Source organism: Grammomys surdaster, unplaced genomic scaffold, assembly GCF_004785775.1.
Source record: "Grammomys surdaster isolate TR1022 unplaced genomic scaffold, NIH_TR_1.0 267, whole genome shotgun sequence".
Lineage (NCBI taxonomy): Eukaryota > Metazoa > Chordata > Mammalia > Rodentia > Muridae > Grammomys > Grammomys surdaster.
In genome coordinates this window covers 3943386-3959470 of record NW_021604708.1, presented here as the reverse complement: position 1 = coordinate 3959470, position 16085 = coordinate 3943386, and the positions used below count along the sequence as shown (strand labels likewise).

Here is a 16085-nt window from a genome sequence, read left to right as displayed (position 1 = left end):
TCCCTGTCCTGTAAGCATATCAAAGTTCCATTGTGGATGCCCCTGAGCTAAATTTTGTCTTGCCTGTGAAGCACAGAGTTCTTGAAAAATAGATTTCCAATCTAGATACTGTCCCATAGTCAGGCAAGCCTTAACAGTATTATACCAGTCATCTGGTGTCATGGCACTGACCACAAGTCTTTCTATTAATGCCTGAGTAAAAGAGGCATTGATTCCATAAGTCTGTACTGATTCGGCTAGCGCTTTTAATTGTTTTAAATCTAGCTGTGAATGTTGCCTAGTTTGGTTAGCATCTTCCCATACAGGAAAGGCTACTCTTATCTTTTTTCTCTCCTTAGCTGTAATAAGAGAATTGGACGGCAGTCTTTCCTGTCTCTCTTTTGGTTTTTTCTTTTTAACTCTAACTACTTCCTCCAATGGTAGGGCAGATGGGGCATACCCCGGTGCATAAGGCGAATCCAGCCCGTATCTTTCAGACTCATAACGAGCTGCTTCTCTATCTAACTCTGCCTGTTCCTCAAGATCTAACACACTATCAGAGGATGAGGTGTCGGTATCCTCCGTATCTTCTTCATCCTCCGAGGACGTCTCCTCAGAGGCGGAGTCGTTAATTCTTAGATTTCGAAACTCAGTTAACACTGGGTACAACTTTTTCTTAGGCCCTTTCTGTTCCACTTTTGTAGCTACTTCTTTTTTAATTTCTTCTTTTTTCTTTTCCTTTCTCTTCGTTCCATTCTTAGCGCTCTCTTCCTTTTCTGCTTCTGATAGGCTATCCTGGTGTTCTGCTAAAGCTCTTTGCCCCTCTCTCACCTTATCTTGGCATTTTGCATCCTCTATACAGGCTCTAACCATTTTGTACAGCGGCCATGTGCCTGGTCTTAACTTTCCCTTCTCCTTTTCATTAATCAAATCTCCGCCGAGCTTGCCCCAGGAGCCCTTTGACAAGGACCCCGTGGATACAAACCATGGAGCTACTCTATCCACATCTCGCAGAAAATTACACAACACTTTCTCGGGAACCTTTAAACCACGCTCACGTAACAACGCCTGCATTGCTGCGAGAAGCGGCTTCATTTGGTGGTTACCCATACTGCTAGAGGGAACAAACTTGCACAGTTATCTACCTGTGACTTACAGCTCCTGAATACACGGAGGGCAAGTACACTCCTTCCCTTGTGTATGGTAGTTAAGACAGAAGCAGAGCACAAGAACTACCACGGCCCAAACGGGGATAGCAATAGCAAAATAGACAGGATCCACCATACCTTGCAGAAAAGCGTCTAGACCTCTCGCACAGCCAGTTCTGAATCCTCTGTTGAGCCAACAGGGTCCCTCGAAACTGGATAAAACTCCGAGACGTTCGGCTTCGTTCCCGGGTTTTCCGGCACCAGTTGCGGGGCGCCGCCTCGCCGAAAAGAAGAACGCCACGCTTCAGGATTCTTCTGGCAGCATTTTTATTACAGCTCTTTTAGTGTTACAGCTCTCTTAGATGGTAGTGTGGCGAGGGACCCCAAGCCCCAAAAGCTAGTGGCTTATATAGCGCTTTAGGAGATGTGCCGCACACTCATTGGCTCTTATGATGTCGCCAAATTAGCATACTGATTTTCGCGCCTTGCGCAGGTGCACATTCAAGCAAGGCTCGCAAGAAGAACCAGGAAGCAAGAAACTGGCGCCATCTTCCGATGGCGGACGCGGCTCCTAACACTGGATGAAGCACTGAGATGGCCTCATGTAAAGGCCACCCTGGAGCTGTGATGAGAGCAGACCCTGAACACAGAGGCAGATACTCAAGACTGCTGAGGACCAGGATTCTGTCCCCAGGTACACATCTTTCCATTTTAGGTAAGGAGGGAAGGTCCTTGGGTTCACCCTTCCTAGTTCTATGATCTTCCAAAGAGAGACCAACATTGTGCTTCTGAGGGAAACTGACATATGCAAGTGAATCAATGACATTTCAGGTTCACTCCCTACAATGGCTGAGGAGTAGACAAGCTCTGGATGAGTTCTTCTAGTCAGTGATATTTGCTTGTCAATGTTTATGTCTTGTCCACCATAAAATATCAGCGAAATGTCAATTTCCAAAGTTGTCACCATTTCAAGGAAAAGGAAGCATTCTGTAAAAGCTTAGTCTCTAATATGCAGTTTCATCTCCACCCTCCACAATTATTTCCTTTGACTCAAAGTTATTCTAAACGTAATTATATATATATTTGTTTTTTCGAGACAGGGTTTCTCTGTGTAGCCCTGGCTGTCCTGGAACTCACTCTGTAGATCAGGCTAGCCTCGAACTCTCGGACTCAGAAAACCACCTGCCTCTGCCTCCCAAGTGCTGGGATTAAAGGCGTGTGCCACCACTGCCTGGCTATAATCTTTACTGTACTGCTTTAATGTAAGTTTGACATTTCTTTTTCATATATATTTTTATATTTTGGTTTTAGGTAGATTTTAGGAAGGAGGTATAGAAACCTGAGCTAAGGCCCTTGTGATTTGGTACAGTGCTGTTTTGTGCAGAACTCGTTTATCCATGTCTACATCTGGAAGTGTTTTCCATACATGTCTATCCTTAGAATTTGGGGTTTCACATGAAGGTCTGTGATTCATTTTGAACTGCCATTTACTCAAGATCAGAAGTAGTCTCTAATACATTCTTTACACGTTGATTTCTAATTTTTCCAGAAGTATTTGTCAAGGGGACTCTGTTCCTCAAAGCATCGGGCTCACACTTCTAAAGAATCAGATGGCTGTGGATGTGGGTGCTTGTATGTTCATCCTCTACTTCACTCTCTTATTTTACCATATCTTTATGTTATAATCAGAAGATGTATACTGTGATACCCCCAGAATTTTTCTTTTACTCTACATTATTTTGGGCGTTTGTGGTCTTTCATGTGTTCCTATGATTTCTAGTGTCCAAATGTGGTTTCAAGCTCCAAATTTTCAGATGTGAAACCATAACCTAGAATAACTGCAGATTCAGGGAAAGAAAAAAAAGGGGCTGTGGGCATGTGTTGGGGAGTGGGGGAGGGCCATTTGAGAAGGATAGCAGGATTCATGTTATCTGAATGGGAAAATGGAGGTGTAATTTTGGAGGGAGTGAGGTCAGTGCAGATGACAAGAAGGGTGAGGATGAATAAGTAACACTAAGAAGGTTTGAAAATCCACAGTGTCTAAATTAGGGCTTCTAATGCTGTGAAGAGATACCATGGCCATGGCAACCTTCATAAAGGAATTGGCTTACAGTTTGGAGGTTTAGTCCATTATCATCAGGGTGGGAAACATGGGAGCATGCAGACAGACATGGTTGTGGAGAGGTAGCTCAGAGTTTTACATCTAGATTCTCAGACTAGAGGAAGTGATTGGCACACTGAGTGTAGTTTGAGCATCTAAGACCTCAAAGCCTGCCCTCATTGACCACTTCCTCCAATAAGACCACACCAAATACTCCCACTCCCTATGGGCCTATGGGGATCATTTTTACAAACCACCACACACAAGGAATCATATTAACTAATAGGTAGCATATGCCACTTGAGGAGATAATGTTCTCTCAAGAGCCATAGTCTATCTGGCAAAAACTCCAGTGTCAAGCATGAAAAATCTCCTTTGGAGTTGTTGGCTATGGATGTCCAAGAGTCTTCAAAATTATCATAGGCTATTACTGTTGCACTTAGTTGCCTTCCATACATTGAAATTAAGTTCCAATTGCTAAAACTACCATGCATTTGAGACACAAGATTTGGAAAATTTGAATTTGAGCTGACCTGAAATCCTTCTCCCTAAGGACTGGCATTCATAGTACAAAAAAACCAACCAATCAACCAACTAACCAATTTACCAAAGTCTCTCTCTCTCTCTTTCTCTCTCTCTCTCTCTCTCTCTCTCTCTCTCTCTCTCTCTCTCTCTCTGCGTGTGTATGCATCATATGGGTGCCTGGTGCACATTGAGGCTAGAAAAGGTGTGAAAACCTCTGAAACTAGAGTTCTAGGAGGTTGTTAACCATCACGTGCGTACTGATGGACAATCCTCTGCAAGAGCAACAAGGATTCTTAACTGCTAAACCATTTCTACAGCTCCACTAGCAAGGATTGCTATCCTTCCCACACATATTGATTATAACACTTCCTTCATCTGATGCTCACATTTAACCTCTTCATGTCCACACCTCATCTGGAGAGGTGAGTAAAATGTTGTTGCTTTAGCCTATTTTAGTACCTCTCAGTTACAGCTTATCCATGGGATTTCATAGTGCTTATCAAAACTACATACAAATAAAATTTATTATGTAATATTTTAATTTTGATCATGCAAGAAAACTACAGACAATAAACAGCTCTGGATAGGAACACCAGGTGAGGCACAGAGCTCTCATTGTTGTCCACTGTCCACTCATGAGAACGACTGGATACCCTGTGTGAACACTCAGGAGGTCTTTACAGAGACAGCCCTGCTCACCAAGGTGGGTTTAACCTAGTTGGACATTATTAAAATTTAGCAAAGAGATATCACTATTTGAGAAATCCACAACCATGACTGTTGAATGCATTCCTTAGGAAAATTTCATCTCTTGCCAGGCAGAAGACAGGGAAGGAGAGAGAGGAGAAAGAGGGGAGAGAGGGGAGAGAGAGAAAGAGAGAGAGAGAGAGAGAGAGAGAGAGAGAGAGAGAGAGAGAGAGAGACTCCTTGGCTCCCCTGCCAGGTTCTGCTTGGTAGTCTTTCAGTGACTGTTGAGATTGTTTCCACTTCTCAGGTAGGAGCTGCAGTTAGATGATGAAGAACTTTGGTGAACATCACACAAGGCACATATAGGAGCCTCCCTGGGAAGCCTGCAGCATGCTTGGAGGACGAAAGCTCAGGGAACTTTCTAGATCCTTCTTGTCTTCCTGGGCTGGAGGATGTGGAGTTTTAGAACCTGCGAAGTCTTGTCCCTGGACAAGGCTGCACTGCATGGGCTTCAGCAAGCAGCTCCTTTCTGTGCTGTCAGTATGGCAGTCTTTACATCAGCAGCTGAACCCCATGCACCTGAGCAGCAGTGGGAGGATGGAGCCCAAGCGTGGCTGGTATTCAGGGGGTACAATCACCTTGAAATGCCACATGTCTGTGTACACTCTAATGTGTAAATATAAGTGGGAGCCAGCTTCTGTAGTTCAGTGTTCCTGAGCTTTTCACACAGCACTGAGCTCAGGAACTGTCACTCTCAACTGGGGCTTGTTTTCCAAACCAGGATGTCAATCTCTGAAAGTGAAATCTCCCTCATGATTTCTTATTTATTTTGCACACATCAATGTCTTGAATGTGTTTGAAATTGCCTTACAGGGTTTAGTCTTACCTGTTCTTTAGATATTGGATCCTGCCATGCCAAGCATTTACTAGGGGCAGTGAATTAGCTTCTGCCCTGGTCCTTTCTACTTCCTGCAAGCACCCTTCAGATAAAGGATGCTTTATCTGACATCCTTCTTCTTCACTTGTTTTCCTGCTCATTGGGTTAGAACAGCCCCTGGGACACAGTAAGTGCTTCGTAAATAAGTAGAGGAGTCAGTGATTTGGAAGAGCAGTAGAAGGAACAAAAAGAGAGGAAAGGTTTGTGGGTCCTTACAAGGCTAAAACTCTAGCACGCGGAAAACTAAGCTTCTAATTCTAGGTGACTGTGTGCCCTCCTGCGCTTCCATATGCAGGATGGAACAAGCTAAACTTCGTGATAAGGATGGTGGGTGCTGGGACAGTATACCATCACATAGGTGGTGTCTGGGACCCTGAGAAACAGGAGACACAACCCTCCAGGGAACCCTCTATCAGGAATAAGGAACTGCCCAAAGCAGGCATGGATGGTGACATATCAGAAGCCTACAGGCAGCTTGTTTGGAGAAAAGTTGTTTCCATTTCGCCTGACCTCAGCCATGGACTACAGCTGTATAGATTTCATTTGTACATGACAGTTCTTCAGTTGGCCTTGATGTGCATAATTATTCTATTATATCTGCTTTTCCTATTTTTCTCCTTCTGCTCTGGTGAATTCTGTGATACTAGATGTTCCTTTTTTTAATAATTCTTAAACAATAATAAAAAATTTCTTAAAAAATAATAAAAATAATAATAGGGGGACAGCACAGCACACTCCTAATGGTCCAAGTGCATGCTCTAAAAGCAGTTCTGGAAAATTAACTTAGCAACCCAGGAGGTGCTCTCATTTTTTAGAACAATGTAGTAACTGCACAATAGTAGTTTCAGATTAATGTTTCACTTGCAAAGAAAGTTTGGAAAAGATTATGTCTAGAAATAAATTAGAAAATGGAACAGACACATACTGCTAAATTCATACAACGTTCATTACCAGAAATTAAGGAATTTACTGGAACTATGAAAATCATTAGTATGAGAGACACAGTCATGGGATAAGGGAAAAATGGAATAAGGGAACACAAACGTGGGATACTTTAATTCATAAAGAAAAAATCTATTGAAATTATGAAATGAGTTTTGCACAACATTTGAGAGTGGTTCCTGGTCTCCTTTGGATAAGCAAGTAAAATTAGACCCCTGAAAGAAGACATAAAATCACATGCTAATAAAACTAAATGAAAATACTTGGACTCTTATGAGAGTCATTGTGTGCAATGTGCAGAAGCAGAAGCTTGTGAATTGCTGAGTTAAGGATTAACCTGAGTCTTTCTAACCACTTTCTAACAGTTTTGCCCACATCATGTATCAATAGAACTTCATAGGAAATGGGATGTTGTTGTCCTTGGAGCTTTGAGCTCTGAAGTATAACAACTTTAAATTAAAGTTTAAGTAATAAATTTGTAATTTTTATTTTGACCATAGGACTGGGAAAAGGGAGAAACTTGAAACTTTGAGGAACAATCACAATTCTTAATTCTTTGTGAGATGTGGTTATTCTTTTGAATTTGATACATCTGGTAATGATTATGCAATCTCTCTCTACTTCCTCTTTTGAGTGACAATAACAGATTGGTTAGTCAGAGGGGACAGGGGTTGCAACCTCTAGCCAGAGAGTTCTTGGGAGAGTTCTTAGCGAACAAGCAGAGACTGCAATCAAGGAGCACAACCTCAAACCTCTAGATGGCCTTTCAGTTTGTACCCAAAAATGTTGCCTCTGTTTTCCTTACACACCTTCCAGATATCCCTGTTTCCAGCTGAGAACCCTGATCCTGTGTCCAGGCTGGATCATGGCATATGGAATGGTTGGATAGAGAACATCACGGCCCACTTCCTAGTGCCTGAACCAGTCTTCAATGATCTAAGACAAGTTGTCTGAAAAACAACAACAACAACAACAACCCAAACAAAAACAAAACAAAAAACAAGCAAATAAAGATACAAAACAAAAACCAAGCCAATCATTTATTATCTTAACCAATTTAATTCTATGATAAATTAGCACATAATGTATCACATATTAATGTAGCACATAGCACATAATGCTATGATGCAATAGCACAGCAATTACAGTATTTATAACTTTTGTTCACAAAGAACTGGTTGAAAAAAGGAATTTCTTATTGCTCAGGGGACACAGCAGGGCTTAGCAACACAGACATCTCTGATGATCAGGACAAAGGGGCTGAGACCAGCATAGCTAAGTACTAAAAATGCTTTAATATTTAGTATTGTGGAGTCACGTGTCACTGTGGAACCTGTGTATAAGGAGAAAATGAAATCTGCCAAATAAAAGAAAAGGAAACATGTCATTAGAGTTAGAACCCTCTGGGTAGCTCGTATTTCTGGCCTAGAATTGTTTGCAGACCTGGAGTTGTGAAGGTAGAGGACACGGACATGATGTTTGTACAGATGGAGAACCATGGACCCACTGCTCCAACCCATCAAACCCTGGAAAATGACATCACGAAGAGCCATGAGAGAGAGGAACAGCCACTTAACTGTGTGTCTGGATGGTAGCATATAGCAATACCCAGTAAACATCCCAACTACAGACCTGTTCATGTTACTGCCTGCTGTGATATAGTGCAGCAAGTTGGAGCTTATCAGGGAATTAAAGATCCAAAATAGGAGGAGAAAGGTAAGAACATGCCATGCTGCCTGTGGTTTGAGCTTTCTCCAAAGGGTGGTCCTGGGACTGATGGTGACAGCCTGGACCACGCTGAGGAGACAGGTGGTACAGATGGAGAGGCCACGAGCAACCCTTTCTAGATAAACTATAGTTTTACAACCAATATCACCTAGAAAGTTTCTGATGTAAAAAATTGTAGCAATGTTTCTGACCCCTATGCAATAAATAATGATTGTGTTTACAAAAGCCAAGTGGATGAGAATCATGTCTATAATTTTGTTCTCAGGACCCATGATGATGACTGCATACAAATGTCTCACAAATAAGATGTTGTTTCCTAAAACTCCAAGTCCAATAAGTGAAAGAAAAATTATTCTCTCGATGAAGTCACTCCAAATGATCTTCATACTCAGAACTAGGAAAACCTTTTCAGAAACATAAGGAAGTAAATATGAAGTTGATGCCTGTGAGTTTTTTGTCTTATTTAGTGAAATGAACAGTATACTATGTAAATGCAGAGTTCTTTGCTTAAAGTTTTCTGATTTTGTTCTTGGACCTTCTGTTCTTTCTTCTACAGACATGAGGATGATGATGTTGAAAGTTGGACATCAGCACCACGCTGTTGTCTTCACAGAAGATAGTTCTTTATATCCTACATCTCTAAACATTTTCTAATGAGAATTCCCAAAGGACAGCATCCTACAGTTTCTAAGTCATGATATCGAACATTAGATGCTTCCCATCTCAGATCCTCTTTGCCATCCTGTACACACTCATCTCTCAACTATGCATTGAGCTAACAAAAAAAAATTAGTAGTTTCTCTAAATCACTGTAATACATACCCAAACAGCGTTGCTTTCCAGGTAAGTATATGTGGCTATTCCCTGTCTGCAATTCTGAATTTACTTTAATAATAAATAATAAATAATTAGGTATAATAATACATAGCTCATCCCCTTAGAAGGGTATGGTTATTTTTTGTTCCATATCATTTTATTTGTGAAATCATATGAAAAGTAAGCTACCCCCTTTTTGAAGTACTTTTCCTGACCATTTCCTGAGAACATTCTCCAAAGGAAACATCTAATCTCAGCTCTCAGCTTAGGCATTGCTCCCCTTGACTCCAAACAGAGGCATTTCCTACCAATTTGATTTCCAAGGTTCATAAATTCAGTGATTTTCTTATCCGTCAATTATGCTATATGCTATAAGTGCCATAGAACCTTGGGTAATTTTCTACAAGGCAAGCAATTTTTGTATTGTCCCGTTTAAAATTAAAGTAAAAGTTAAACATAAATATATTAAATTTGACATCATAAGTAGTTTAATGTTCGAACCTTAAGTCTATCTGTCTTCCACACTGTAATTTTCTTTGCTGCTCACCAAACTTATCTGGGAATCACTTTGAGCTTCTCCTGAGCAGGTGTAACACTAGCACTCACCCTACGACCATGGTTCATGTGATAGTCTCTTTCTCATCTGAGTCCAGCCATGACCCTTCATAGCTCAGTGCTGCCCACGCATCACACATGTGTCTCCTATAATTTCCCTGAACCCTCAGGACTGTGCTCTCTATTAGTCTGTTTATATAAACCCCTCTGTGCTGAGAAGACCTGAGAGATGCTTCAGTACAACTGTTACCTTGTATAACCCTGTTATGGAATGCTTAAACATGACTTGTGTATAAATTGCTAACTGAGTGTTGGCTGTACTATCCTATGGAAATCGCAGAGATGAACTGAAAGAAAAGATGTCTTGGTTGCTCTCATTTCTTAAAGCTCTGGGGAGGTCAATTCAATTTGGAATACTCAATCTGTCATGCTTTCTGTGTTTCCTTGAATGTGCAAGGGAAATACATTTCCAAGTTTCCAGAGATTCACTGAATATCGTGGACTATCTTTAAAGTAATTTGTCAATGTGGCTAATTTTTAGTTGCATCATCTCTGTAATGATCTTTTTAAAGGTATATCTATTGGTTCTGTAAGATACTATAATCTTTATTGAAATAAAGAAACTTCGTTTTGGTGGAAAATTGTTACTGCACTGAAAAATTGTTCATTTACATCTATTCAAGGAACTATCAGACAGACATTTACATGACTATTTCATTTTGTTTCATTTTAATTTTAGTTACTTGTGTGTGTGTGTGTGTGTGTGTATGGAATCATAGCTTATTGTTAGCTGCACTGTTGGTGCTGAAAGTTGAATCAGGGAACTCTACAAGAATAGTAAGTGCTTTAACCACTGAGCCAGCTGTTCAAAACCTTCTTGCCTCCATGATGTTAGAATCAATGAATTCAATTAAATGATAAGTTTTGTCATAAATGATGTGGTGAAGGGTTATACATATTTCAGAAACTTGAGTGATACCAAAACATTAGTAATAAAAATGTCAGGATTCACAAGAAGACGTTTAGTTAACACCTAGATGTAGATGTAAATTCTATGTTTTCCTAATACATATATTCATCAGTTTCAGTATATTATTGGGTTTCTTTAAAAAGTAGTTTTCATATGTAAATTATGTTTTGTATAATATAGGTATATTTCAGGGAGTCAATGAGCTGACATATATAATACTTAGGGAAGTTCCCAGCATTCTATAAAGATCCATTTTCTAAAATTAGCTGTTAGTGTTGGTATATAGACTCATATCCATTTTATATTATTCTTATATTTCATGGTTTACATTGGAGCTAGGAAAGAAGATATTCACAATAAATGAAACCATGATAAAAGAAAGAGTGCACTACCCACAACGGACTGAATTCACCAGAAGATACACAGCTCAAATCAACGTTCTGAGTCTTTAAAGGGAAAATCATATGGATTGTGCAGAAGCTGTGGGAGCAAGAGCTTCCTACTCCAGGCTGCACTGCAGGTGCCCTGTGTCCTACCCCAGCCTGTCCTGTGTAAGGGGCAGATCACCTCCAGTGACCACACACACTGTCCATGTGGATACTGAAACAGTTCTGGATTGCATTTAAAAAATGATCTTCTCTCAGACTCCTGCCACTGTCCTCTCTCTGAGTGAGAGGGAGCCTACATCCTTCTCTTCTACGTATCAGCCCCCCACAGATTTCTTTCAATGTCAAAGGAGCCCCATCACCCATGACAGGGCAGCACTCACCTGTGTAGTCTGTGCAGGGCTCAGGGTGGGTGTTCTCACAGCACAGCCAAGCCCTGTTTATCAACCTCAAGACCTTGTGCTCAAGCGAGGTGTCAGGATGTCCCCACCAGGAGTTCGGCTTTGTCAGGGGAAAAGGCTCTTCTGTCTCCATTCCTGAGGGCAGCTCTGCCTTCTCCCTGGTGCTCTGTCATTTGCTGAATCCAGAAACTTTATGATCCCAATTACAGTGTCAGTGAGTAAGGAGAAAGGTAATGAACTGTGTCCAAGGGGTTCTGGCCCTGTGGACTTCAGTTTTGCCTTTTTCCCTCCATGTACTCCTGAACCAAGAAATACTTTGATAATACAAAATGATCATATGAATAATTTTCAAGCATAACATTTATTAATAATAAAGTATCACTGAGTTCTATAGCCAAGGGCTATCTTCAGTGTCATGCTCAGACACAGTAACAAGGAGACTGTGGATCTGCTGTGTTCTTAGAACAATTTTGAATGCTTGCTGCATGCTTTATAGTTGTTCCTGGGGATTTATTTTTCTTCTTTTTGTTACTTTTTTTTTCATACAACATGTTTTGTTCATGTTATTTCTACCATTCAATACCTTCCACATCTATTATTCCACTCTACCCACCTAACTTTATGTTTGCTGTCTTGTGCTCTCCACCACAAAAACGGTAAAACAAAACAAAATAAACACTGGAGTGAAAAGACAATGAAACAAATAAAACAAAAAAAGCTGAAAGAAAAAAAAACAAACCACAAACAAAACAGGGACAAGAATGATTTCCTGTTGTGTTAGACAACTATACCTGAGCATGAGACCTGCTTTAGGGTGTGGTTGAGTGTCACTTAGTGATATTTCATTGGAGTAAATTGATTGCCCCATTTCCAGCAGAAATGAATTACAAATAGGTTCTTGGCTGGCAATGGTGTCTCCTTCCCCTTTTAGTGCTGAGACACTTATCTCACTTGAAATGGTGCAAGTCTTGTGTGTGTTTCCTCAATCTCCTTGAATTCATATGTGCATCAATCCTGATGTATGAAGAATTTGTAATCTGTCATCTTTGGCTCTTCCTATATTTCTGCTTCTTCTTCTGAATAGAGATCTCTGAGCCTTCAGGGGAGGGAGTTGATGAAAATATCCCATTTGGACTAAGTGCTTCAAAGTCTCTGTACATTGTCCAGTTGTGGATTTCTCTTTATATCCCATCAGTTGAAGGAAGAAGCTTCTCTGATGAAGATTGAGCAATACACTGATCTATGGGTACAGCAATATGACACTAGGAGGTATTCTATTGCTATGTTCCTTTAGCAGAATAATTGTAGTAGATTTTCCCTTAGATCTGAGACCTACCTAGTCTCAGGTTCTTGACCACTTTAGCAGTGTCATGTATGGGTTTCATCTCATGGAGAGGCCTCATATACAAGCAAAAAGTAGTTGGTTGTCGGGCAGTGCTCTCACGCGTGTCTCGGGTGGCAGGGCGCAGAGCGCATGCAGGAGCAGGTGGGAGATGTTGGTCTTGGCTCGTGTGTATGTGTGTGGGGGCGGTGCAGCACTTCCCAGCGTGATTCAACTGCTCAGACCGCAGGCGCTGCGGCTGTCCTGGAGAGAGCTGCTCAGTCGCGTGGGGCGGGGCCGACGTAGTCTCTCTGGATGAGCCTGGGAGAGCGAGGAGCAGACTGAAGAGTCCACTTCTGCTCTCGCCTCCAAACCTTTGTCCCTACGCGCCTCTGAGGTGGCGAGCGAGTACTACATCTCTCCGGATTCCGCTCTCCGTGGGCAGCCCACGGGTGCCTCGGCGAAGGAGGGGGACAAGTGTTACAGCTCTTTGAAATGCACGGGCTAGCCGGGCGGGCGACAGGGAGGAACCGCGATAAAAGTCTCCAACAGCGGGAAAGATCTCACATCCACATCACCTCTCTTTTACTTTTGAGCTTTGGGTAATATATACAGTTTTGGGGGGAGAGCAGGTAACCCCTGTTGGTTTGGTTTGAGAGCTTGGGAATGCCTTATTTGCATGAAAGTGCTATTTCTACATGATCAAAGGCCATGGACCTCTCCGTGGGAAGGCTGTGGGAGGGGTTGTGGGGAGCGGAAGCTAAGAGAGCTAGATGGCTTTGGGAAAGTTCGAAGCGGCCTCCCGCCCTACTGGCCTTCTTCAGACCAAGGTTTCCGGAGCTTCAGAGCTTTCTACCAAGCTCTCTGGCTTTTTCTCATAGCCCATTGCCCCATAACTCCCCCCTTTTCTTTTATAGAGGAGAGGTGTCATCAGAATAAGTGTCTCCTATGTTGGGAACAGTTTGATACTGAACCAAGACTTGATTGGTGGTCACTTTTGCAATGTTACTCATTTGTTGCTTTAAAAATTGAAAGAGCCAAGGTGCCAGGAGAAGTAGAGCTCTAATGGCTAGTATGGGGCCAAGGAGGGGAAGAATCCAAGCCATCAAGGGGTTAGAGTACCAAGAGGTAGGGGTGTTGGGAGCATAGCGTGCCTGGAGGTTCCCCTGGAGCTCTTTGAGCATTTGTACATCTTGTTCTACCAGCCCAGATTCATTGACATAGAAGCAACACTCCTCCCCCAGTAAAACACAAGTCCCCCCAAGTTCAGCAGTCAACAAGTCCAGGGCCCTCTTGTTTTGGAGAGCCACTCCTGCTAAAGAGGTTATTTGGCATTGAAGGAATTCAAGGCTGTCCATAGTAGAGGCCATTGCCTAGTCAAGCTTGTCCTGGAAGTCACCAGCCAGATGCTGTGTTTGGACAAGGGCTGCTCCAGCAGTTCCAGTAGCACCAATCGAAACAGCAAGGCCTAGTCCAATGAGCAGAGGGTTGAAGATTTCTCTCTTCTTTTGGTTCCTTCCATCTGCAAGGCAAGTTCTTCTGGTTCATAGAGATAAACCTGGGAGACAACAATCACGGGGGTGCAGGAGCCCTGAAAATGAGGGTTGATACAGGCACCAGTAGTGCCTTTGCACCAGAGGAGGGCAAGAACGCTAACACATAATGATTTGGTGATGGTGATGTCATGGGTGCATGTGAGATGGGGTTTTGAGGAGGGCCCTACAAGGCAAAGAGGTGGGGGTAGGTCAAAGAGAGGAATATCCTGTGCTTTCCTTGCAGGCAGGGGTTCATGGAGGTCGTAAAGGGAAAAGTTAATGGGAACAGGTGTTAATAATGGCTGGGAGAGAGAGGCACAGAAAAAGCATTTGGAAGAATTGGGGTGGGTTGTTAAGAAAAGGAGGTCCGCTGTATATTGAATGTACAGTAGCCAGGAGAGGGTAGCTTGTAGTTCTTCCTGAGACTGGTTTTTCCTGTTGCATAATATTAGCATAGGTAAAGGTAGATTTGGGGGCAGGGACAAGTTCACGGGAGACATGTGGGTGAGCCACCAGGTATCAGGCATAGCCATTAGGGTAAAGTTTACCCATGAATCCAATTCGCCAACATTCGTTCCAGGGATCACTGATGGAAAGCTGAAAGTGAGTTTTAAGGTTGGTGAACATGGTGCCACCATGGCTGGTGGATTCCATCCTGCAGCTCCAATATCTGCAACCTCCATATGTGGAGACCTCTTGGAGACATTCACCTGTGTTTCGGTAAGGGAAGCAGAGAAAAGGGCTGGGGGTAGTGGAGATGGATTCAGGGTGTAGGGGGATCTCAATTCTGGTTCGACATCCTTCAAGTGGGCAGTCCTGGGTTCCTATAACCTTGTTGTGTTTGCTGTAGGTTTCCCTAGCATAGAATCTCCAATGGTAGGTGTTGGGAAGGCTAGGAAGAGGCTGGGCAGTAGCAGAGTTAGCATGAAGGATGACAAAAACTGCCAAAAGAATGGAGGAGAGGGGGGCTTGTGGAGGGCACATGGCCTGGGCAGCTGTCATTAGGTCATGAATGTCCTTCCAGGAGATCCTGTTGCTCTTCTGGGCATGGTGTCTCCTCTGCTTTCTCCTCCTCTTCCTTGGTTTTTGGTCTGTCAGTGAGAGGCAGGCCATCTTCTTGGTTGATGGGGTGGTGTGGGACATTTCTGGCAGGGACCCAGATAGGCTTGGGTTAGTCCTGTGGAAAGACACAAGCAAAACCCCTCCCGGTTGTAAGGAGGGGGTCTGGTCCCTTCCAAATTCCATCTAAAGGATCTCGTTATCGTACCAGGATAGGGGGAGCTAGCTTTGGTGTGTGCCAACGGAGGGAAATAGGAGGGTATCTGGAGGTTTTGTAGATGTTAAATATGTTTAGGGTAGCCAGGGCCATCATTAATTGTACATTATGGGGATAAGTGGTGGTTTGTTGTCTCAGGAGTTGGGCTTTCAGAGTCTGGTGTGTTCTTTCTGTTATTCCTTGGCCCTGAGGGTTGTGGGGGATTCCTGTATGATGGGCTATTTCCCAGTGTGTTCAGAAGGTTTTAAATTGAACACCAATGAAGGCAGGGCCATTGTCCTTCTTTATCTGTTGAGGAATGCCCATGATGGCAAAGGTAGAGAGCATATGATAAATTAACCTTCTTGAGTTTTCACCCGTCTGAGCTGTAGCCCATATAAAATGTGAGTAAGTATCTATGGTGACAAAAAGATATTTTTGTCTACTGAATTGGGGAACATGGGTAACATCAATTTGCCATAAGGCATTAGGTTTGAGGCCTCGGAGATTAGTGCCCATGGTTTGTAAAGCTGGGGTGGTAATAAGGGAAGCACACGAGGCACATGTTTTTATTATTCTTTGGAGCTGAGCAAGGGGGATGTGGGGGAAGCGAGTATGAAGTGCCTTTAGATTTGTGTATGTGCATGAATGAAATTGGTCTGCCTGCTCAGTGGAGGCTATGAATGTCCCTGTGGAGGCAGTTTGGTCAGCGAGTGCATTTCCCTCAGATATAGGACCTGGCAGGGGACTGTGAGATTCGATGTGCTGGATATAGATGAGGGAGGCTCTCTCCTGTAGG

General features: G+C 42.7%; 1 protein-coding gene across 1 annotated transcript; it reads right to left on the bottom strand.

Annotated features, from left to right (window-relative positions):
* Positions 1–7521: 7521 nt before the first annotated feature.
* Positions 7522–8607, bottom strand: LOC114628268 (putative vomeronasal receptor-like protein 4). The gene has a single exon (XM_028776238.1). The coding sequence runs from the start codon at positions 8605–8607 to the stop codon at positions 7522–7524; it is 1086 nt and encodes a 361-aa protein (XP_028632071.1).
* Between the last annotated feature and the right edge of the window lie 7478 nt (positions 8608–16085).